Raw genomic sequence first — 25,696 nt, 5'->3', positions numbered from 1 at the left:
CGGCTACCTGCCGCGGTAAAAATTGAGTCGTGCCGCCGGTGATCAATCAAGTGTCCCAACAACATACATTTTTTACGCCCGCCTCGGCTCGTCGGTGTCCCCCTCCGCCCCACCTGTAATGAGTGAAGCGGGCCGCCGCTGAAAAATGGCGGAAGGAGAGATAAACCAATCCGCCGATTTTTGAAAAGAATGACCTGGAAACGTTAAGAGAGAAATAGAGGCACGTAAGGGGTTTGTAGCCGTCCGCGCGGCCCCTAATAGAATGAGACCTCTTTTGAGGGAGCACTGTGGCGTCGCGCCGCGGCCAGGAATGCATTATATCGACGTTATTAATACGTTCGACTGTCATAAGTGATAGATTTTGAAAGGTGCGCGTTTTTTCCCTGATTCCCCCAGCGATGACAGAGAAAGCAAGTCACACAGAGGACAGAGGGAGAGAGTGAGAGAAATGGAGGGATTGAGATGTGGGAAAAAAAGAGAGAGAGAGGGGGGGATCAGGGAGCGTGTGCGAGAGAGAGACAGCTTCGTCCCACTCCGTTACCCCTTCTCATCAGACGAGTCTATCCGGCGTGGTCTCGTCTCAGTAAACAGTGGTGTCGGGGGTCAGCAGGACTGTTGGGTAATTGAGGGAGAGTGGGCCGCCCTGTCAAGCACATCGGCTAAAAATACATCGCACACTGTCACCGGGCACCAAGTGAGGGAAAATGATTGTTCCCGCAGCTGCAACCCAGGACACTCGCTACAACTACAATGACCTTCCCCATCCAACATCAACCCCAAACTTTCCCTCCAAGGATTTAACCATCCGAATGACCAGCCAAAAAAAAAAAAACGAGAAGGAAAATGGGGCCAAAAAGCAAATTCCCACCACATTGTGATGCTTTTTTGCTCTTTTTTTTAAAGCCTTTGACATTTAATGTTTGTACAGTGTCCAACAGAAGGTCTTAGCTGCGTAACAGCATCCAGCGACAAGCAAGAACGTCCACTGACACGCAGGGGAAAGCGAAGCGACAGAGAGAAAAAGAGAAGAGAAAGAGACGATAGACGACAGAAATAAAGAAGAGGAAGAGAAGTAGTAGAAAGAGACTGTGTGTCCGTATTGGTGTCAGGGCCAATTAATAAAGGGACGCTCCTTGAGAGAAGGGAAAAGGTTATTGATTTGTCCTGCAATCATTTCCTGCACTCTTTGATATGCAAACGATCCGGACGTGAATTTACAGCAATCCTATCGGCCTCGTTTGAGCGCGCGCACACACACACACACACACTCCGACTCCCGCTCTGCTCTATCGTTCGCTCCACCCGCTCCACCCCCCACCCCCACCCCCCTCTCTCTCCTGAGGCCCCGCGCCTCATTAGGCCACTGTTCTCCATTACGAGCGTAATTAAAATCTTTAGGAGCTTATCAAATTAAAAATGTTTTTTCCCCCCCCGATCGCATTGAGATCTTCACCTCGCCGCTCGCCGTTATTTTGGACCACAACAGGAATAAATTAAGACTAAGCATTTTGCACAATGCATTAGGAGGCCCGCGCACTCACGCTCGCTTGAAAAGGACCACTTCTCATATCTATGGAGAACGATTAAAAAGAGAGGCGGAGGTGTGTGTATGTGTGTATGTGTGTGTGTGGGTGTGTGGGTGTGTGTGTGGGTGTGTGTGTGTGTGTGTGGGTGGGTGGGTGTGGGGGTTGGATGGTGTGTGGATGGATGGGGAGGACTGGCAGTCTAAAGAGTATAAACCCACCCTTAGATAAGCACGGGCAAATCATCTTTCATTTGCCATTTGCTCATTTTCAAAAATCGATTTAATTAATTGTAATGTTAAACGAGTGGTCTTTCCGGCACTCTCTCTCTCTCTCTCTCTCTCTCTCTCTCTCTCTCTCTCTCTCTCTCTCTCTCTCTCTCTCTCTCTCTCTTCTCTCTCTCTAGGCTTAATTCAGCAGCATTTCCAAGGGGTCTTTCAACATATTTAAAAACCTGCCCCTATTCAAGTAGTCCACTCTGAATCCCCACTGCTAATTTGCGGCCATTCCTCATGAGTACATATTGGATTTCTCAATGTGCCATTAGACATATATGGTGGCCAAATGCATTTCAAATAGTCCAGCACTTAAAAAAGAGAGAGGGAGAATAAAAAAAAAATCAAACCTTTGGCCCGTGCCCAATATGCCTGTCGTCTTTTCTTCCTCCTCTCTCGTCCTGTCTGATCTGCACTGTCTCCTTCATGTCAGCTGAAGGCCACATTTTGGATTCTCCCAGACGCTGTATATTTGCTCTGGCACATGTATACATGGCTGTGCAGACAGTGGCTGTGTTCCCTTAGACACGGAACACTCCGAGTACAAACACAGCGTCTCAACACCCCTCCACACACACACACACATGCACACACACTCTTCTTTTCTCTGTCCCCAATATCGCCTCGGGTGCGTGTATTGCTGTCAGTCAGGAACAGAGAAAATCATGCGGTGTGTGTGCGTGTGAGAGATGGAGCGAGTGTGTGTGTGCACGCGTGTGTGATTGAGCAGGAGAGATGTCTTGTGTCTTCAAGGGACCCCCCCCCCCCCCCCCCCCCTTTCAAAGGATGTGTGAGCGACTGTGTGCTTGACTTGTTAAATGAGGTTTAAGTCTTCTGTGTCAATTGGAGGCGGTGCAAAGCTTTAAGTATTTTGCACATTAATGCGCTTTCCAGAGTATTACCCCAGGGCCTTGTTTTTGTGTGTGTGTGTGTGTGTTGGTGTTGTTGTTGTGATGTTCCATTGTAAACTTTCATCTCTCGCTCTGTGTGTGTGTGTGTGTGTGTGTGTGTGTGTGAGTGCACACCCTCTCCTTTCCTCTTTCAGTCTTGTGTGAAAAAGAAATAATGGTGATTATTCAGATTTCATGCCTTGTCTGGATGTTAATTATTTACTCAGGGCATGAAATGTGTGTGAATGCCAGGGATTTGTGTACACAAACACACACCCGGCACATCACACAGTGAGAAGAGAGGGGGGAGAAGAGTGGGTGGAGAAGAAAGCGAGGTAGTGGGCGGGAAACAGCGGAGCCCTTCGCTCCTTCACACACACGCTCAGATACACACACACACACACACACACACACACACACACACACACATACACGCACATGCACACACACACGCGGCATCACCTCTGTTGCAGCTACTCTTTTTTTTTTAATTCCCGCTAATTAATGCTCGCCTTTGTTTACACATGCTTTGATTTAATTATGTGACGAAGAGAGTCGGATTAGCGGTTAATTGATTTAATTATCCAATTTGTTTGTTGCAGGCATGATTCCAGCCGAGCTGCAGCAGCTGTGGAAAGAGGTGTCGAACGCTCACGTGAAGGAGGAGAATAACAATAACAACAACAACGGCGGCGGCAACGGCCTCAGCGGTGGCGGAGGCGGCAACGGAGGCGGCAGCGGCAGCAACGGGCATCGCGGCCTGGACCTGACGTCGCCGACGCCCGCCAAGAACCATCTGCACAACCAGCACGCAGCCACCAATGGGCAGTACATGGGCCTGAAGAGGGAAGGGTGAGTGTGGCACAGGAGCCCTTGGAGGCTAACTGGGCGTGCTAAGCCTGGCACCGGGGTCAGTGCAGCAGGCCGCCATTAGCGCGATTTACATGCCAGGCACGCTAATGTGGGTGGAGGTTTTTCTAGGAAAGCAGAAGGGGGGAAAAAATGAAGAAGGAAATGTGTTGTTTTCCTTCAAGGGAAAGTAACTGCCTGATTGGGAAAGAATTACACCTTCTCACATCATACCCCCCCCTCCCCACCCCCCCACGCCACCCAGCCTTAAAATTGAAATGAGGCACATTAGGTGCTACTCGTTCCCATCATCCTTGACTAAAAGAAAAACAGGGGGCCCTACTTTACTTTCCTCCAATGTAAGAGGCTGCGAGTCCTCCCAGGGACTCTGCTTGATGGACACATACCCATAGGGCTTTGCCCGCAAATGAATATTAATTTGTCGTTTGTAACTACCTCACTATTTTCATTAAGGTGCAGGCTCTCCCTCTCTCTCTCTCTCTCTCTCTCTCTCTCTCTCCCTCTCTCTCTCTCTCTCTCCCTCTCTCCCTCCTCGCGTTCCCTGCATAGCCACGTTCAGCAGGGAATTCAAACGGAACACCTGGGAGGCAGTAGGGATGGCTTGGCGAGCAGATTGCCGTGATGGGGATGGGATCACTACAGTATTAATTAGTGGGGGTGTGGGGTGGGCGGGAGCAAGATGTTATTTCAGTTTTGCGGTTGTGCAACTGCAGCTGTGACTTTGGCTTGGGCCCGTAAAAGTAGAAAATCAAATTGCTTGCAAACATTTTTTTTTATTCACTTTTTCTCCGCCTTTTCCTTCCCCTAACAACACAAAAATACACAAGCTTTTAACCCCTTGTGCCCCGTGTGATAATTAAGTTTTTCCAGTCTCATATGAACTTCAATTTTTTTTTGTTTTCTTTTTGTGGTCACAAGAGACATTTTCTGTGGGAGGAAAATAGGTCTGTTTACTTAAACCTAGCATAACCCTGTAAATTATATATCATTAGTTATGAATCCCGCCTTGTTGATACAGTTCCCTAAGTAATTGCATAGTATGAAAGCAATGTCTCTGTCTTTTTTCTGCCCTTCCTCCGTTTTTAACCCGGGCTGCTCACGTTATGTTCTAAATGTTTATTTGGAAGAGCAGCACCAAAGGGAGAAAGAAAGAGAGGGAGAGAGAGAGAGGGAGAGGGAGAGAGGGGGGATCTCTCCCTAACTGTGTGTGTCTTTGAGGAAAACATTCATTTGGCCTGCAACACGTTTACTTGTTTTTGCTCGAGCCGAGGCATGATCTTTGAACCGCGCGATTGAAGCCTCCAGGCACTATGAGCTCACCCCCGTTTACATCAGACCTACGTCTGCCTGATCAAACCCTACATGTCGTTGGGAAAGCTGTGCAAATGAAAACATGTTTCAAGCTTTCTGAAAGCCCCTCAGTACTTCAAGGTAGACATACACACCCACCCACACACACAAACACACACACACACACACACACACACACACACACACACACACACACACACACACTGACAAAGGCCTCTCATTCCCGCGGAAAGCCCCAAACACAGAGCCGGTGACTGAATTGATCTGTGTCTCCCAGAGGGCTATCGCGGTGGATGAACTCAGAGTGACTCCATCACAGCTGCAGCGGCTGTGAAGAGCGCTACGGAGAGAGCCACTTCAGCAGCGGAAAACACACACACACACACACACACACACACACACACGTATAGAAGACTAGAGGAGCGTGCGACTGTAATGCTAAATAGCATGCTAGGCCTTATCCGCGTGGAAATCGGCACGCCGGCCGGGAAATGTTAGCTGAAAGCAGGTTTGACATTTCATCCGATTGTCAGGTTTAATAAGTGAACATTATGGCACTCTCTCCGCCCCCCCCACCCCCATCCCCTCAGAGCGTGTCTTTATGTCAGAGGAACACGTCGCTTAGCGCCTGCGCGGCCGTCTGCCCAGGCCTGCTGCTGTTGATAGCACGTAATACCCCCCAGCGTGACGGAAGCCTGCACTTAGCCACGCAAGACAGACAGCGTGGAGAGATGAGCAGAGCTCAACCAAGACCACGGAGCACCTGACTTCTCCCCTCCCTCCCTCCCTCATCACTCCATCCATCCATCCATCCCTTTCTCTCTTTCTCTCGCTCTCTCTCTCTCTCTCTCTCTCTGTCCTCCAGTCTCTCATTCACTCTCTCTCTCTCTCTCTCTCCCTCTCTTTCTTGCACATTTGCACGCACGTCTTACGTTGCACTCACCCATAATCCAATGGTCTCTCCACTGTGGTCTCACCGCACACAGCACTCACATTACTAAGCTGAAGCAGCTTCCTTTTAACTGAGGAATGGCAAAGGCATGTAGCTGAAATTATCAACACCTTTACTCCCATCAAATGCCACTGCAGTGCTGGTGTTGGTGATCATGCCCTGGGGGGTGGGGTATTGAAATAAAACAACAACACCTCCCATATCAAGCACCAATGAAATATCCTGGGCCCTGAAGACATCTGTCAAAAACCTAGTCCTCCCTGTCTGTCTCGGTGTCTCTCAGTCTCTCTCCCTCTCTCTCTCTGGCGCTCTCTGCCAGAGATTAAAGAGGATGTCAACAGCAGTTTAACACGCACACGTGTGAGGGAGGCATTCTGAGGCTGAATATTCGGCAAGTATCTTAGATCTGTCAAGAGCCAAGCAGGTGTTTCATTTTTTTTTTTTTTTTAAGCGTTGACTCCATGGTTTGACTGAAAGCCAAATTCAAAGCAGTGAGTTTAGCATAGCGTGGTTAAAAGGCATATGCTTTGAAGACATAAAGCATTTATCATAGTCATGTTATACTGGCGACAATAATTCATAGTTGTTACGATACAGCGTCGAGTGTTGTTTCAGCTACCTCCAGACGGCTAAATATGAATATGCAGCTCCGTGCAGGAGCAGAAAAAGACCAAATATTGTTTCATGTAATTCATCCCCACAAGAACAAATGGCTGTGCCTTAATCCGGGGATTTGAATAGATAATGGGTTTTCTGGCCGAAACCGAAATAGAAAGCGTCTCATCCAGCTAGCGCCTGAACTTAATGAACTTTTAATTGATGTGGTTTTTCGCGAGTCCTTTTTGTCAGGCAACAGACACGACCCACTCTGCTGATGGACCTGTTTTCTCCGCGCGCATCTCAGATTGGTTTACAGTGAGCCTAAGTACCGTGTAGTTAGTTTCATGTGTCATATAAAATCTTGCCCAGGCACCGCGACGCCTGCAACTAAAACCTTAAGTGCCTCCGCAGGCATCACTCACCGGCCCTTTCACTTCCTCCTTAAAGGAAGGGAGGGGAAATTCAATCGCCGCAAAAGGAAAAAAAAAAACAGGCACGCACACACACACACACACACTCACACACGTACACTGAGACAAGATGTGCTGCGGCTTTTAACGGACTCCTAGATGCCCGCCTCTCTCTCCCTCTCCCACAGAGCCGCATTCCAAATCCTCCGCAATTGCGCACAAATTTGATGGATGGGCGGTTGGAGGGATAGAGGGATGGAGACGTTCCTGTCCGCTACGCTGTCTGTCTGTCTGATGCTCGCTCGCTCGCTCTGTCTGTCTGTCTGATGCTCGCTCGCTCGCTCTGTCTGTCTGTCTGATGCTCGCTCGCTCGCTCTGTCTGTCTGTCGGTCTGTCTGTCTGTCTGTCGTCGGGGCCTGTCAGTCAGGAAACCACAAGGATGAACAAACGCCTTTAAAGCCCTCATGACTCTGAACCCACTTGCTTTTTTTGGTGCTAAATGAAAATAGCCCCCAGTTTAGATGAACCTGCTGAAGGAGACCGAAAAGTGTGGAGAGAGGGCAGAGAAGGATCCGGAAATTGAAAGGGAGAGGGACTGTTGGAGCTAGGAAGTAGGAAGTAACCTCATACATGCATATACACATGCACACACACACACACACACACACACACACAGACACACACACATACATACACACACGCACGCACACGCACTAGAAAGCAAAATGATTTAAGGAAGCTTCACCTCCTTCCACCGCGTTGGCAGTATTGCCTGATATTACCATTGTCAGCCATCTCCGAGGCAGGCAGCTGGCCGAGCCGTTGAGCAGATGAATAACACTCTTGAGCTGAGCGCTCACCCCCACCCTCACCCCCCCACCCTGACCATTCTCCCCTTTAATTGATCCAGCACTCCAAAAAACGATGATAATGAAATCATTCTGCTGAAAGCCCTCTGCGTGCGGCGGCTGATGGTGGTGTTGGAGGTGGTGTTAGAGGTGGCGGCAGAGGTGTGTGTGGGGGGGGGGGTGTTGGGGGTGGTGTGAGAGGGTCTTGAGACACTGGAGTTGAGGGGTGGGGGTGGGGGTGGGGGTGGAGGTGCGGTGGGGTGGGGGAGGGCAGTGGAGAGGCCTGAGCGGAGCTCGGCGGTGAGTGGTGTTGTGACTTGTCGGTGTCAGCCTTGTCCAAACTGCGGCCGCAGACACTGGCCCCCCCTCGCTGCTCGTTAACGCCGTCGCCGCAACACCGCCTGCGCTCCCCCCCGAACGCATCGGAACACGCGCACGCGACCAACATGGCGGAAAATGATCTCGCAATAAAGCCCTGCTGTCCCACCATTCACAGCCACCCATTACTAACACGCGCGCACCCCTATGAGCAGATATGCTTTTGTCGAATATTGCACATCTGCTTAATCACTTTCTCTCTCTTTCACTTCTCTTTTCCACCAATCTCGTCTTCCTCTCCTCCTGCTCCTGCTCCTGCTCCTGCTCCTGCTCCCCCTTCCCGTTCGTCCTCCTTTCTCTCACACGCACACGTAAAGCAGATGACACGCTTTTCCCACATTTTTTCGGTAACAAGATCATTAGAGCTCTCTTTCCCCCCTGGGCTGCCTGCCTGCCTGCCTGCTGCCTCCACTGCGCCGCGCGTCCTGACACACCTGCACACCCAGAGCTCCGCAACGCAACGCTCCGCTCCAGTCAAATTTAAAACTCAGCCGGCTCAGGAGCTCACACTTTCCCCACCCCCCCTCTTTTTATTTTATATATTTATTTATTTATTTATTTATATATTTTTTTTTTTACTTTCCTCCGCCACTGCCGAATAAGGTAACAATAGGGAGGGATGGAAGGATGAGGAGGAGAGGAAGAGGAGAGGAAGAGGAGGTGGAGGAAAAGCCCTGAGTCCCAAACACTTCTCCAGTTTCACTAATGGAGATCATTTGGTGCAAATTCTGTCATTTGCTGCTGTTTAGTCATCCAGCCATTTAGCAAGGGCACTTGTGCTAGCAGCCCCTCCGAGCTTTTGTGCTCGACGAATCCCCACGCGTTCGCCACAATCCAATATCTTATTAATACAAAATTAACCAACATGCCTACTCAGAAAGAAATTATGTTAAAAAAAGAAACCATGTCTTTAAATTAAAAATCAGTGCTATATTCACCAGTCGAGACATTCCTTGTTAAAAACTCATTATAGGAGATCTTCCACATCTATTTATTAGCTGTATCAAAACAGACGTCTTAATGTGTATGCATAATTCATAATTGAATTTTTTAAAAAATATTTCTGCCTTTTGCAAGGGGGAAAAAAACTGTTAACCACATTCATGAATGCTTCACTGCTTCCTAATTGCAATGCAATTATCACTTGTTATGAACAATGTGAACTCTTAAGCAAGTAATTATAATACAAGGGAACCTGCAACGACCCTTAAAAATTCTTACTTGAGGTACAGCTTTGCTAACATGGCCACAAAATGAGATTTTAATCTCAACATTGCCGTGGTTTAATTCTGTGGTGCTCATACATCAAATTAAAATGGATGACTCTTTCTCCCCTTTCCCCCCTTTTTTCATTTACGTTTTTTATTCATTTATTATTTTTTTTTTTGTATTTTTTCCCCCATTTTTGTTGATATATTCCAGTGGGTATACACAGGGTTAGCTTCATTGTGTGCAAAGCTTTTTATATATATAAACCCCTGTCTGTAAGGGAAGAAAGGTATCCCTATCCATGTAGATTGGACAGGCACTAGTGAGATGAATTCCCCAGCGTTGGCACTGTGGGATTTGGCTGTGGTGGGTCCCATCTTCCGCTTCTGTCTTCCTCCTCCTCCTCCTCCTCCTCCACCTCCTCCTCTGTGGCCACTGCGCGGGCCTGGTGTCGTCTGAGGTGGGCGTGCCGTCTCTGGGAGAGATCAGCAGCACAGGTGGTACCGATATAGGCCAGTCCCCCAGGCTCTTGTAGCGCGGAGTTGTGTGGCTTGTTCGCTGTCTGCGTCCATATGGCAGCCCGTCCGATACAAATACTGGCTCCAGCACAGACACACACACACACACACACACACACACACACACACACACACACACACACACACACACACACACACACACAACCTACCCCCGCATTGTAAACTGTGGTGGACTCCTGCTCCAACACACGCCTACCCCTCCCTGTCTACCCCCTGCCCTGTCTGTAGGACATATGGAAGATGTTGTGTAGTTTGTTTTGGGTGCAGAGAGTGGGTACTGAAAGGCGTTTGTGACCCCCCCCTCCCTCCCCCCCCCTAAGCCTGATCAGATGTGCGCGTGTGAGACACTGCCTCCATAGCTCGGTCCAGCAGATAAATTGATCGCAGGCCGGACTGTTTACTGTTTGCGCTCGGCATGCGAGCGGGCCAGATGGATTAAGGCGCTTCCTGTTGTGGGAGAGGCCGGCCGTCCCTCCAGGTGGACCGCGGGGACGCGGGTCAGCGGCCGGGGCCGGCGGACGCAACCACAACATCCAGCGCGGCCCCTCGCCGGCCGGATCAAAGCGTTCCGTGGCTCCGGTCCGCCCTGCGAAATAATTACCTATTGATTGGCTATGTCTCAACCCACCACCACCACCGCCGCCGCCACGGCTCGGAGCGTCCAGCCCAAACCAGTGGTCACCCTCCAGCCAGAGAGGAAGCAGGGGTCTCATAGCAACATGGATCGCACACTTCCCAAAGTTGAAAGGTCACCTCAAACGCTGTGGCTTGTTACACAAAAGAAATCGCTGGGCAAGCGCTTTTTTTTTTTTTTTCTTTGGCTCTGAAACATCCTCTGCTGTTTGTCTGTTTGCACTTGATCTGCAAAGGCAGTTACACAGCAAATTCCAACCTGTCATGTGTGCATGGATCATGCCCTTAAAGGGATAATCCGGAGTGAAATGCACTTTAGATCAATTTTTCGGACTATTGGGAGTACATACGTTGAGTTGACACCAAAATCATGTCATTCGGATGTATTTTGAGAAAGTTCGCGCTCACCGTTTTTAGCCAAAACTCGTTAGCCTGGAAGTGACCGGGGCGTGTCCTTTCGCCGCTACAAAACGCTATTTTTATACCTCTTCTACTGTTCCAAACAACACTACACTTACGTGGTAGTGAGTAGAGGTTCCCTAAAGCCAAACCGAAGTATCCGCACGTCTTTATGTGGTCGGATAGAGAGTCCAGAATGAATTTAATCGAGTCCGTACCTTTCCGGAAATGTTAGTAAAGTGTTGTGAAAACGTTGCTAGCTGCAACAGCGACATTTCCGGAAAGGTACTGACTCGATTAAATTCATTCTGGACTCTCTATCCGACCACATAAAGACGTGGGGATACTTCGGTTTGGCTTTAGGGACCCTCTACTCACTACCACGTAAGTGTAGTGTTGTTTGGAACAGTAGAAGAGGTATACAAATAGCGTTTTGTAGCGGCGAAATGACATGCCCGAGTCACCTCCAGGCTAACGAGTTTTGGCTAAAAACGGTGAGCTCGAACTTTCTCAAAATACATCCGAATGACATGATTTTGGTGTCAACTCAACGTATGTACTCCCAATAGTCCGAAAAATTGATCTAAAGTGCATTTCACTCCGGATTATCCCTTTAATTTATTATTATTCTCTCCCCCCTCTCTCTGTCTTTCCCTCTCTCTTTCTCTCTCTCTCTCTCTCTCTCTCTCTCTCTCTCTCTCTCTCTCATCACAGCTCCACGCTGGAGGACCTCTCTCACCACGGTCACCCCCTGTACGGCCACGGCGTGTGCAAGTGGCCGGGCTGCGAGGCCGTCTTCGACGACTACCACGCATTCCTCAAGTAAGTGTCCGCTCGGGGCCTTTCAAAACATCCCACCCAAGTGTCACCTGTAATCTCCCAAGGAAAGAACAGCAGAAGGCGGCGAGAGTAAGAAAAAAAAAGGCCCCGTCTCGCTCGGTTCACCAGAAGGTTATCTCAGCGGTGCCCTGGCATAGGTCCTCGGCGGGTTTTTATTTTATGTGTCTTCTTTTATTTCTTCCTTTTGTTTTCGTGGCCCTTGACTTTGGCCACTGTCAGGTGTAATTCCGCGGCGCTACAGGTGTGAGCGGTAGTTAGTGGGGTGCGGGGGTGGCAGGTGGGGCAGTAGGGGGGTACAGGTCCAGGGTCTGAGCTGTGGGCTCGGTGGTGCGGCGTTCCCCCCCTCCCGGCCCAGCGAGGGGCTGATAATTCCTGTCATGAGTGCGCGGGCCCGCCGCGACGCTGGCAGTTTTTCCCAAACAAACAACGGGAGGATGTTTATCTGCGGCTGCAGGCACTCGGGGTGCGCTGCGTGTTTGCCCTTGGCTCTGGACACGGAGAGGGCCACCACTGTTTCCTCTTTTCTTCCCGCTCACCCCATCCTCTCTTTCTCTCTCTCTCCCTCTCCTTCCCTCTCTCTCTCTCTCTTTCTCTGTTGTCCACCCCTGTCATTTTTCGCTCTCTGCTCTTCCTCTCTCCCTCCCCCGGGTCTTTAAAGCACAGCTTCAGGGGTCACCGGCCCGGTAAATGTCCTCTCGGGTGAAATGGCCCGTTTGGCTCGCTGGGCCCGGGCCACCTGACGGGCTAGACCACGGCTCCCCCTCATTCAGCCGGCGCTGCGCAGTGCAGTCCACTCACAACTGGGCCCATTTCAGCCCTGACACCACCACAACCTGCTCTCCTCTCCTCCCACCCCCCTCTTTCCACTCTTCTCCACTCCCTCCTCCTCTTCCACCTCTCCACTCCTCTTTTTGTCTAGCTTCTCCCTCCCCTCCCCTCTTCACCCCTTCCCTCTCCTTTCCCCTCTTCCCCTCTCTGCTGTTCTGCTCTCTTCCCACTCTCCTCTCCTCTCCTCTTCTCCCTCCCCCACCCATCCAGGGGTGACCTGGGCCTTTGTTTGCCCCGCTGGCCCCAGTCCGGTCTGGTCTGGAGGGTAGGTGGGGGTTGTGCTGGGGGTGGTGGGCTGTTGTAATCTTCCCCGTGTGTAATCCAACACATAGCACGGCCATGACCACAGGGGGGGCGGAAGATGAAAACGTCTGTAGTGTGGCAGCGGATCAATGGCTTTCTGTCACCCTGGATTAGCTGCTCTTTAAACAAGATATGACACAATTCCATTATGGGAGGAGGGGGGGGGGGGGGGGTGAAAGTAAAACAGGGAGTGTGATGCACTAAGGGGCCCAGAGCAACAACACACACACACACACACACACACACACATATACACACACACACACACACACACACACACACACACACACACATATACACACACCCTCATATACAAAGCATGCACTCATATCAGAGTATAGGTGAGAGAGTCCACAGCTGCGTTGGGCTCACGTTGTTTCTCTTATTCCCTTCAGCCACAGCCAGCCACCCTCAGACAGGTTTATTCAAAGCTGTGTTTATAAAGCTCAGGGCACAGTAAACTCTGGAAAAATCACTTTGCAGATAATAGTTTAAGCTCCGCTAGACTTCTGTTTACCAAAGAGAAAATATTGAAAAGACTTGACCAGTGTGAGGGGAGGCAGAGTTAAAACGGAAAAAAGCAAGGTGCGCGCTCGTTGTTTTCCTTCTCACTGACGTTGAAATATTATTTGTTACACTTAGTTCCAGGTGTCGTAAAAAGACTGCTTTGTGTTTGTGCGTTTAAGGCCGAGGGTTTGGTCCAGTTGACTGCGTTTTTAGCTGGGCTCTGACACTGACTCCCCAGCTTTTTTGTTTATAGAAATGAGAGGAATTAGAATTTGAGCACTCACTAAAAGCCCTCTCTCTTTAAAAAGTTACTAAGTGCACTCCGTGCTGTTTTTACAAGTGTTTTTATCATGGCAACATCTTGTTTACTTTAGTTGCCTGCCCTAAACTGCTTGGAACATGTTAAGAAAACATTTGGAGAGTCTCCACAAAGCCGCCTTTGTTTAAGGACGGGCGGGAGTGCTCGGAGCTCACCAAGGTGTTAACTCTCCAGTCCTTAAGCACTTCCACATGAAGCACAACCCGCCCCCCCCCCAACCCCCCACCCTCCCGGTTTCTTCTCCGCTTGACACCAAATTAATCACATACATACGACAAAAATGAATACAATCGTTCAGGTGGATGACAGTGCCCCCCCCTGTAGCGTGGCTCGGTTGTGCGAGACAGAGAGAGGGGGCTGCGGTCAGGGCGGCGTGATTTTTGGAGGTTAGACGAGAGTGCGGTCGACGCAGGCTGGGACTGAAAAAGCGGCACAGCGTAATGAGAAAGGTGAGGAGGACGCTAACGTCAACCAGATTTTCGTCTCTCCATGCCAACAGAAACAGCGCGCGCGGGCCCCCAGAAATGTTGTTTTAAACTGAGAGTGTGTTTATTCTATCTTTGAAAGAAAACATTACATACCTAGTTGCACTATCCTGATAAATAAAAGAGAGGCCAAATGGAATTCCTGTTGAGTTTTTTTCGGCGCGCTGGGCTCGGGGAGTGAGGGTGCGGCCCCTCCATGGGTGTACAGCCCGGGCTCCTTGAGAGGGGTCGTGACCTCTTCCTCTGTGACCTCTCCAGAGGTCAAGAGAAGCTAAACACTGCACTGCCATCTAGTGCTTTGCCCACTGTGGCTCTCTCGCTTTCTTTCTCTCGCTCTTTCTCTCGCTCTTTCACTCTCTCTCTCTCTCTCACTCCTCGCAAATTGTGAGAAAGAGATTTTTTAGCTTTCTCACAGTAGTATGTTTTTTCTTTTTTTTTTTGGAAATGAGCTCTAATCCCTGTCACAATCCAAATGTGAAATGAGGAATTACAGTTACAGATAACCGAACACACACAATGAAGATCGAGATAAATGATATAATGTATGCCCTGATGTAATATAGGCTGTGCATTACAAATGCACATTGAATTGAGAGCATATGCATAAAAACCCTCTGGGGGCTGTGGATGCTGTATGGAATGAGCGATGGTGTTTTTTACATTTTCCGGCATGTTTGCCGAGACCGTGCGTGCTCGCCACGTGCTACTAAAACGGGAAGCCGTTTGAGGTTTCCCCCCGTGACTGGTCACCTGCCCACCTCTCCCACCGGTCTGCCCTCTCCATCATGCCACTCAAATGGGCCAAAAGGAGGCCAGAGCAGGCCCCCACTAAATGACATGCAAAATGCTGACTATTTAAGGAGCGTCTATTTAACTTGTTTTATTGTGGCAATTTACATTAGTGACTGTCATGGCTGCCAGAAAGCTTTTAAAAATCGTCTCCGTTTGAAGTCCAGGAAAGTGACATGTGCCAACGCTCGTAGTGTCTCCCAATGTCAATTTCCCCCTCTTCTCTCTCGGCAGCCCCGACTCCCCTTGTCCAGACACAGTGCACGCGGCTACATTAGAGCCATTTGAATATTTCATTTCCTATTAATTATGCACTGTGACTCTCCATGTCATTAGAGGGAAAGGGGTGGGGTGCGGGGGGGTGAGAGAGGGCTGGGAAGGGTGGTGGTGGTGGTGGTGGTGAAGGAAAAAAAATGAAATGTAACAAAGGATGAAAAGAAGGGTGCGAGGAGAGAGAGGAGGGGTGTGGGGGTGGGGGTGGGTGGATGTGGCTTCCGTGAGCAGTGAAAATTCCGAAGCTCGTCACGTACAGGCAGGCGAAGCTGCACTCCTCATTCAAAATGCACTTCAGGCCAGTTTAACGGAGGCTAAGATGTCTTCGCTTATTTCACTTGCTCGCCAAGACGAGGTCTCGTATGCTCGGAGATTCGAGCCCTGCTTGTAATTTTGATCAGATTCATGTTTATTTATTTATTCATTCATTCATTTATTTGGTTTCAGACAGTCCGGATATTAAGGAGGGAGACAATAGATTTCAGCAAGGTCAAATTTGGTGGTGTGCTCATATCTAATGACCACGGCCAGCATTCTTTTCATTTTAGTTTAGCATTTTAGTGTCTTAGTTTAGCGTTTGGCATGTTAGAGATATGCACAGAATGCAGTGGGTAGCAGATCATTTAAAGACGACCAGCATCCCAATTTTCTTTAACTTCTCGCAAATAGCCGGTTGAAAATAACCCCAGCCCAGGTGTTCATCATTGTCCCCTCCCAAGGTTGAGCGTACCTTGGTGCTCCTCCTCAGAGCAGCCACGCAGACTTGTGGCATCTATCTCCTCTCCACATCAATCCTCCCCAGCCTAGGACACGCATGTCTGCCTTTGCCTGATTTTGCCCCCTCGTATTTTAAATGCACAAATATGTTGTCTGCATGTCGGGGGGCCCGCGCGTCACACCCTGACCTGTCACGGCGGCCCCAGATTTATAAGGCCGTCAACGTGTCTGCCCCCCCCCCACCACCACCACCCCACAACTCCCAGTCAGAGTGGGCCACTGGTGATTTGCGGTAAATGCCCAGAAAAAAAGTGCATTTGAGAAGACGAGAGCATCTCTGTGCGACCCCCCCCTCCCCCCCTCCCTCTCTCTCACCTCCTCCTCCTCCTCCCTCTCTCCTCTCCCGGCACGGTTGCTGAGCCCACAGCCATGCCTTGGTGACAGTGACCTACATGGTCACCGAAGATGTGATATAATTTATGATATATATAATATATTGGATCCATTAGTGAGCATAATGAAGTAGTGAAATGAAAGGGTATTTGTGAAATCAGTTCAAACATCCTGCTCGGATTATGATTAAATGATTAATGGAATGCCCCTGCATAAGCATTTTCAAACAGTAATTCATGCGAAGGCTGATAAAAATCCTCCAATCATATTTCCTTCAGTCGCCGGCCTTATCTGCGCCATTTTCTATAAATCACGGCAGAAAAGAGGAGAGCAAGAAGGAAGAAAGAAGGGGGGAAACTGCGTCTGCGACTGGGAGAGCTACTTATTTAGATTAGTTATAAACGTGCTGGAAAAAGAAGAACGTCTTCGCTCCGGTATAAAATAATCGCACATAATTATATTCATAATTCAAGTCGCTGACAGATTCCATCTCTCTTTTTCTTGTTGTCCTCTGCCTTTCCTTCTGGCTTCATTTGAGTTCTCTTAATCTTGATGACATAATTAACAATGGAAAAAGGCAGGAAAATAAGGAGAATCTGCCGACCAGAAAGAAAGAAGGAGAAGGGAGGGGGACAGTTCTCTCTGTAATGCTTTCTCTGCGGAGGAGAGAGGGGGTAGTGGGAAGGACACGCCATTATTCACTATGCACATTTTCACCTGACGTGCCGATGTCATTTTCCCTTATCTGTTCAACTTAAGTTTCTGTAGATATTGCCACCTCATGAAATATGCATTCGATCGATTTTTGCTTTATTGAGATTTTATGTATCTTTTGTGATTCACGTTTGCGTAAAGTGTCTCGGGAAATGTAATATATTTGCAGGGCTGATATACTTGTATTTACTTTTCATTATCATAATGTGTGTGTGTGTGTGTTTCTGGGCACACTTCTGTGCATTTGTGTGTGCTGTGCATTTTTTAAATCACCGGTTGTTACCTCTCCTATTTTAAAAGAAATGGCCACCCTCAGAAAATGTCAATTGTTTTGTTGCTGTTGTCAGGCGATGTGTTGCATACATATGGTCAAGAGTGGCATTTGGGGACTGCAGAGGCAGTGACAGTCAAGTGAACTGATCTCATCTCTCTCTCTCTCTCTGTGTGTGTGTGTGTGTGTGTGTGTGTGTGTGTGTGTGTGTGTGTGTGTGTGTGTGTGTGTGTCCGCAGGCATCTGAACGGTGAGCACGCCCTGGACGACCGCAGCACGGCACAGTGTCGAGTGCAGATGCAGGTGGTTCAGCAGCTGGAACTTCAGGTACGCCTCCCCCTCCCCCTCCCCCTGCACCCCACCGCACCCCACCTCTCTCCCCTTTCTCCTCTGAAGAAAGCACATTTTTATTCCTCCCTTCATCCAGCTGTCTCTCCAACATCGCCCCCCACCACCTCACGCACACATTCACACAACCCACCCACCCCCCACCCCCTACCCCCACCCCCCGTTTGGAAGATATGACCAGTGGGTCAGAGATGGAAGGGGGCTGGAAAATGAAATTATTTTGTACATTTGTGAGTAACCAGTCATTAAAAATGTGTTATGTATGCATGACAGCCAGGCAAAGATATATGAAGGCCCCGGGGCTACGCAGGGAAGATAATTACATTTTGAATTTTACTGGCTTTTAAAGTCATTTATGACTTTTAACTGTTTGGCGCTACAATAAAACACTTTCTGAAATACTCTGGGCAGCTGTAGTGGCGGAGACTGGGTCCTCTAGTGGACCGGGATTATGGATGGATGAGCAGAGTGGCCAGGAGATAAATGGCGCGTCTGACGGCCAACCACAACGCGCATCTGTCGTTAAAGGCATCTCTGTGTAGTAGGGCTTCTTCTTAACAGCATGATTGACAGGACAATTGAGATTTCAGTCGCGCTTTCTAAGAAGGTGTGTTAACAAACCGTTTACAAGGTATTACTTGCTTTTTCTATTAATAAGCATGCATGGCATGCATTAATTAAGTATTGCATACAATATTTTTTAAATGTCTTAGAAACTATTTGTATAATCTAATAGTGTTAGCTGACAATAAATGTATAATTAAACATTCAGTATTAAACTGTCAATGGTTTATTAAGTGTTTACAGTATATATTTTTTGTGACTTATAAACTACTTGTAGGTCATCTACAAATGATATCTAATGAATAGTAAAAAGCAAGCTAACGTTTAATAATACCTTGTTAAGGGTTTGTTAAGACTCCTAAAGCGTTAATATTTCAACATGGCTGACACAGTGTGGCCTCTCCACGGACAGTTAGTCGCCCACCCCAGCGCCGCTCTCCGCAGCTCCGAGCTCTTCGTCCCTAATGACCTCTGGCTGATAAACATCCCTCATCTCTCATCTCTCGCCGACTTCAAGAGTGCTGCTTTAAGCAGCTAGACAGCGCACTTGTCAGTCTCCGATCCATACCCATATTTGATGCACTCTTTTTAGAGAGGACACACACACACACACACACACACACACACACACACACACACACACACACACACACACACACACACACACTTAGTTAGGACGGACCAAGCAAGTGTCCCAGAGTGGCCCCAGCCTGGTTCAGAAACAGTGTGGCAAATGATGGGAGTTGATTGGACAGAGTGTGTCCTCCCACCATGCCGTTTGCTTATGATGTGTAGTGGCAGGCAAAGCGTGGGAGAGACGACCGACACAGGGAGACGCCAGACAGAGAAAGGTGAGTGAGAGACAGAGAGAAGAGAGAAAGAGAGAGAGAAAGAAAGAGAGAGACCAGAGGAGAGCAGGTGAAAGATGCCCCCCCCCGCCCCCTTTCATCCCAGCCATACATGGGTACTAGTCACCGCAGTACGGTGGCCTATTTCTTGGTGCAGGCTGTCTGTGTCAAAGTGCAAGCCTCTGAGCGCAGCAAAGAGCTCTCTAATGAACACACCGGCTTTTCATTTACAATGTCCTGCCGGCCCCTTTGATCCCCCTGCATGGAGATTATTTGTGTCTTTCCCTTTTTTGACAACAACAAAAAAAAAAGATGCCAGACGGTACCATGAAGAGAGAGGAGAAAATGAAATGGCACTAACAAGAATAAGTAGCTTTGCCATGTGATTGAACTGTGTGTGCTCATTATGCGTTGGGAATTCATGTGTTTGTGTTTTGTTTCTTTTCTTTCCTCCTCATTACAGTTAGCGAAAGACAAGGAACGTCTGCAAGCTATGATGACTCATCTACACGTCAAGTCCACTGAGCCCAAGAGTACCCCACAGCCTGTGAGTACGAGCTCTGTCATACATCTCTCTCCCTCTCCCTTTCTCTCTCTCTCTATCTCTCTCTCTCCATCTTTCTCGCTTTCTCTCTCTCTTTCCCCCTCTCTCCTTCATCTATCTCTCTCTCACACTCTCTCTCTTTCTTTCCCTCTCTGTCTTTATCTTTCTCACTCTATCTCTCTCACTCTATCTTTCTCACTCTTTCTCTCTCTGTCTTTCCCTTTCTCTTTATCTCTCCCTATCTCTCTCACTCTCTCTATATCTCTCCCTCTCTCTCTCTCTCTCTCTCTCTCTCGCTCTCATTTGTCTAATTACTAGACTGATGTGTTTTTACACATACTTTTGGTTTCTTGGGTTGTCAGCTGAGAGACAGCTGTTGGATGCTGCCGGCGCGCGATAAATATGCTCCCCTCATCACATCATCTGTTGACATCTCCCCCGTTCCGCTTTTTGTCTCCGCGCTGATCCCTCAAACAAACACGGCACTCTGTGTCAACAGATAATTATAGATCAATGGCATCCCAGCTCCCGCTGTAGCAGCTCCAGTCGGGGAATTCACTCGACGCTGGATGTCCATTTAACAGTGTGTTACTTTCGAAACCGACTCGGAGATATTTAGGTAGTGAGTTTCGTCTTTTTTCTCTCTCTCTCTCTCTCTTTCTCTCTCTCTCTCTCTCTCTCTCTCTCTCTCTCTCTCTCTCTGTCTCTCTCTCTCTCTCTCTCTATCTCTCTCTCCTCATTCTTTCTTTCTTTCATGTGACACAGATTGCGATGAAGCGGCTGCTTTTCAGAAGCCCGGCCGGTTTTTTGGGGGGTGTCTGCGAACGCAAACAGTGTGTAATGCGTGTCACTGACACACGCTGGAGAGGCAGTCACGGGTGAAAATATTCGGTTGTTGTGTGCCATACGACGCTGGCCCCCTCCTCTTCTCTTGTTCGGGTTTGTGTGGCGCCGCTTTGTCAGAAGTGAAAGCAGTCAAAGCATCAGTGCTGTAGGGGTAATGTCATGGCAAAAAAAAGAAAAGAATGGAAGAAAGGACACAAGGGAAAGAGATCGAGAGAAGGAGAGAGAGAGAGGAAGAGAGCCCTGCCATGGCCTTCACACACACACACACACACACACACACACACACACACACATCCCTTCTGTGTGTGAAAAGAGAGAGGACTCTCTCTCTCTCTCTCTCTCTCTCTCTCTCTCTCTCTCTGTCTGTCTGTCTATGCAACCATGGCACTCTAATCATTTATTTACAGCTTAGACCAGACCAGGGCTCCTCTCCTCCTCTCTCCTCTCCTCCTCTCCTCCTCTCCTCCTCTCCTCCTCTCTTCTCCACAGCAGGCAGGCAGAGAGTCAACAGCGGTGGCCCCCGCACACATGCGGATGACAACGGGCCCGGCGCGTCTCCGCGGCTGCCTGTCTGACGCCTGTGTCACCCACCCTGATTGTGAGGATTAGCGAGCGGGACGGGCCCCTGACACGGAGCCATTTGTATATGAAAAGTGGCCCTGCGTGTCTGATAGTATTGTGAGCCTTTCTCTCTGTTCCCCCCCTGGGGGGTGGGGGTTGGGGCGGATAGGGCGGGGGGGGGGGATGTCGGGAGAGTGAGTGAGTGGGAGGGAGGGGGGTGGTGGTGGTGGAGGGGCAGTGTGGGTGCATGTAAAGCATGCCACTCGTGGGGGTTATTATTTGCCCGCTCGCTCCATTCAAATGTCCTCGCCAGCATTCAGTCAGACAGCCAGAGACATGCAGCGTCTGCTGCTGCACTGTGTGGTTAGGAGGGGGCGTGTGTGTGGTATGTATGTGTGTGTGTGTGTGTGTGTGTGTGTGTGTGTGTGTGTATGTGTGTGCGTGGAGAGGACCTGGCCTCGAGGCCTGTGCTTAGCTGTAGCTGTGGAGGATCTTGGCCCGAATTCACCTCCATGCAGGTCAGAGCAGGTTCACGCCGGTGCATCGATCCAGCTAATTGTCGACATTGATCTCCTTAATTGTTTTTATTAGTGCACCGTCCAGTGCTGTTTAGCAGACCATCACAGAGAGCATTCAGGCCTTAGGAAGCATGTTTCTACCAATTCAGTCTAAGTGGAAGAAATCAGTGGTCCCAACCAATATTTTCACACAAAATGCCCCCATGATGTAGAAGGGAAATGCAATTTCAGGCCAAATTCTTGTTATTTACCACATTTTCGGAGTGTGTGATTGGATTAAATGAGCTGTTTGTTTGTAAGTGTTAATGTGTGACTGATCGAACGGAGCGAGCTTGGTGTGTGTGCGTGCGCATGCTTATGTGTTTATCAGGCCGCTTTGTGTATATTAGCCGAGTCGATGTCACGAAGCATTCTTGTCAGAATTCTGACCTTTCCTCCACACATAATTAAGGAGAGCCTTTTATTTGTGTGTGTGTGTGTGTGTGTGTGTGTGTGTGTGTGTTGTTTATTTTCTTTAGCGGCGTGGCGAGTCAAAGCCAGTATAATTAGATCACCAATTACCATTTAATTAATTTCTGTCTGAAGTCTCATTTTGTCGGGGCTTTGGAACGAGCCCAAATCGTGACGGAGACAAAGGGGAGGCTATTACTCGACTGTCTGGCCCATTGTCGAGGCGGCGCTCTGTTTAGGGACGACGAATATGCATGAAACGCTCGACAAAGACGGGTAATCCAGAAGGGGCGAAAAAAGTCAGCTGTTGATGTTAAAAAAAGAAAAAGGGGGGGACGGGGGGTAGAGGGAAAATAACAAGCTGAGGAGTCATTTATTTAGCTTGTGATTTTAAACTGTCACAGTGAAAGAAAATATATACTGTTCAGCAGTGGATGCGCAGAACTCATGCCGTTTGCCAAGAGGCATGTTTGAGACACAGAGTGTGCAAATAAACAGATGTGCATTACATTAACAAGCGAGTGTAATTATTTTTACAGAACCAAATCGCAGCGCTTACTGGGAGTAAAAAGCACTTTAGCCAGCAGCCTATCAGGGGGTAATGGGTAGCAATTGAAAACATCGCCAGGGAGAGAAAAGAGAGGAGCCTGAAATCAAGTCGCGTCGGGAGAATGCAAGACTGCCACAAATGCCCAGGGTGCGGAGACAATGCCATGTCAAGGAGAAAAATTTGCCATCGTTGGCAGGCCCAGATTTCTTTATTACACACCTGTCCATCAAGTGGAACATCTCGGCAGTAATGACCGTTAATAGGGAGGGTGGTAATTGGGTGGCCATGAAGGATCCATGCGCTGGGGGTTAGATGTTAAACACGGGCTGCTCACTTGCACCTGGGTGCACCCCCCACACACCCCGCCCCCCCCCACAGCCCACTCCGTCTCCACTGTCACCCATGCCATTATCAGAAAAAATTAGACATCCGATAGCACCAAAGCAATTGACAGGCTTGACATTTCATTAATTTGTTAGCACAATCCACAAATGATTGTCAGAGATGAGACGCCTTCCCGTAACCACCACCACCACCACCACCCACGCTTGCCCTCGCCAACCCCACCCCGTTAACCGCCAGTCCTGACAGCCCTCCCTCTTCTCACCCCCCCAACCAGACACACCAACACTCACTCACACACACACACACACATACACACGCACCACTATTTCCACCCCTTTCTCTCTCTCCTCCCAGACTGAGAGTCATGTTTAATTTGGAAACTGACCTCCTTTGGGCAAATTAGCAATTAGAACAATTTTGCGAGAATATGTATATGTGTCATTAGTTTTCCCACAAATGAATAGCGGGAGAGCTACGGGTCAGGCGCACATTTTCCACTCGACTGCCTCGGCGGCGGCCGACTCCACCCCGTCCCCACCGCCGCTGTCGCTCGACGCCTCTCTCGTGTGGCGTCTGCCGTCGCTTCCCTCGCCCCGCTTCCCTCGCCGAGCTCTCTGCTTAATTAGTTTACCTTTGTTGCCATCGCTGGTGATATTACACCCCTCTCTTCATCCCTCAACCCTGCTTCTCAACAACAAAACACTCACTACACACACACATACGCACGCACACACACACACACACACACACGTGTACACACTTCTGCACACACACACACACACTCACACACAAAAAAAAGAGCGACACTTTTATGGCAGAATGTTCTGGAAGCGTCTGCTTGCCGGGGCTCAGCCCCTGATGATGGGGGTCAGCCGGCTCCAGTGTTTAATCATGGGATCACCCCACCATAAGCATCTCCTAATTAGAGTCCTTACAATACAATTTTCCCTGGTAATTAGCCCAGATTGGCTGCTTCCTGTCGCCGGCTTATTAGTGGCTGCTCAGCGGTAGGTGAGGAGCCCGCTGTCATTTGTCACGGCTGCTGGAGAGTCTCACCTCCCACGGCCTCCTCCCTCTCCTCCTCCCTTCTTCCCTCTCCTCCCTCTCCCTCTCCTCCTCCACCCTTCTTCCCTCTCCTCCCTCTCCTCTTCTCTTCTTCCCTCTCCCTCTCTCCTCCGTCTCCTCCAGTCGCTGCCACTGGAAGGCGCCTCCAGCAGCCTTGGCCAAGACTGAGCTGGAGCTGGAGAGAGAGAGGAGCCAGACTCGGGGATGCCAGGGTGCCACACAAAAGAGCTCGGAGCGGGAGTGCTGGCAGGCACGGGGGAGATGGCACAGGGAGAGCGTTGTGGGTGGGGAGGGGGGAGAGGGAGGGGGGGGGGGGGGGGGGATAGCTGTATGTGAGCCAGGAGGATTCCGACTGCTTTTGGGATGTTTCACTGCCTTACCCCGTGAGTCTTCACAGGAGAGGCCAAGTGCTGAACGTGCTGATGGAGTTCAGCTGTGATTCAGCGCCATTAGTCGTCCCCGGCAACAGTCAACACCAGAACGGACCTGGGAACGATCTTAAACCGGCTCCACACCGCATACACGTTGTACGCATGTACGTTTACTGTAGGCAACATGAGTCACAATTACAGATGCTTTTAGACTCTTTTTAAAAGGACTTCTAAGGCTTTAATGTTATCAATATGGAGCCCTCCAGCCCAGCCAACTTAGCTCCATCATCACTGATACAATTTGTGTAGTAGGGCGGGGTGGTAGAGCAGATAGAGTTACCGCTCCGTGTGAGGTCGTGTTCTATTCCCCAAGCGCTGTGAGCTTTTATAAGTGGCCTCATATGAAAGTGTCATCTACATACACGTTGACCTTAGTTAGTTAGTTCTTGGTTTGGTTCTAACCTAACCTTTAGAGAACCAAATGCTACGTTCTCTAGATGTTAGGTGAAACTACGAGGACCTTTAACCTTTACCATTTCAATTCCATGAATGTCTTTTTTTTTTCTCCCCCCTTCCTTTGTTTTTATTGGTTCGTGCGCGCAGCTGAACCTGGTGTCCAGCATCACGCTGTCGAAGACGGCCCCGGCGTCCCCGCCGCTCAGCCTGCCCCAGACGCCCACCACGCCCACCACGCCCCTGACGCCGCTGTCGCAGGCCCACCCCGTCATCACCCCCACCAGCCTGCACAGCGTGGGGCCCATGCGCCGCCGCTACTCCGACAAGTACAACATGCCCATCTCCCCAGGTAGCCTACACACACACACACACACACACACACACACACACCTGCATACACACAAACACACACGCACACACGCACGCGCACACACACACACACACAAACATGACACGCACACCTGCATACACACAAACACACACACATACAGCTCTGGGGAAACTGCTACAAACAAACAAATGCGTCCACATACAAACAGACACACACACAGAGAGAGAGAGCATATAACCACACACACACACACACACACACACAGATACAGAGACTTACTGATATATTATACGCACGTACTGTAATTGCGTGCAATGGCTCAAATGTCTGCAGAGAAGATGAAGACCCAAACAAACCTATTAATGATGCATCATTATCCCAGCAGCTCCTGTGCCCAGACGTCTCACACTGAATTGCCCCTGTGTCAAAGTGAAAATGTTGTTTTAGCGTTTGGAGGGTAATGATGTTAACATATTCCCTCACAATCTCCCTCTCTTTTTGAACAGACATCGTGCAGAACAAAGAGTTCTACATGAACGCGGATGTCCGGCCTCCGTTCACGTACGCCTCTCTAATCAGACAGGTAAGGCTCTGTCGCCGGGCCACTGATGTGTGTACGGGGG

At 49.4% G+C, this 25,696-nt stretch overlaps 1 protein-coding gene across 10 annotated transcripts in view; it reads left to right on the top strand.

Moving 5' to 3' along the window:
* foxp1b (forkhead box P1b) overlaps nt 1-25,696 on the top strand; it is a 181,226-nt gene that overhangs the window by 142,751 nt on the left and 12,779 nt on the right. For all 10 annotated transcript variants that reach the window (XM_062545753.1, XM_062545761.1, XM_062545760.1 and 7 more), the window contains 6 exons: nt 3,291-3,540; nt 11,552-11,659; nt 17,516-17,603; nt 19,500-19,583; nt 24,890-25,091; nt 25,580-25,656. In XM_062545753.1, the coding sequence (XP_062401737.1) occupies nt 3,291-3,540; nt 11,552-11,659; nt 17,516-17,603; nt 19,500-19,583; nt 24,890-25,091; nt 25,580-25,656 (809 nt within the window). The remainder of the gene's footprint in view (nt 1-3,290; nt 3,541-11,551; nt 11,660-17,515; nt 17,604-19,499; nt 19,584-24,889; nt 25,092-25,579; nt 25,657-25,696) is intronic.

The sequence above is a fragment of the Sardina pilchardus genome, chromosome 9 (assembly GCF_963854185.1).
Source record: "Sardina pilchardus chromosome 9, fSarPil1.1, whole genome shotgun sequence".
Classification (NCBI taxonomy): Eukaryota; Metazoa; Chordata; class Actinopteri; order Clupeiformes; family Clupeidae; genus Sardina; species Sardina pilchardus.
The sequence above is the reverse complement of the archived record's forward strand: the minus strand, read 5'-3'. Positions and strand labels throughout refer to the sequence as shown.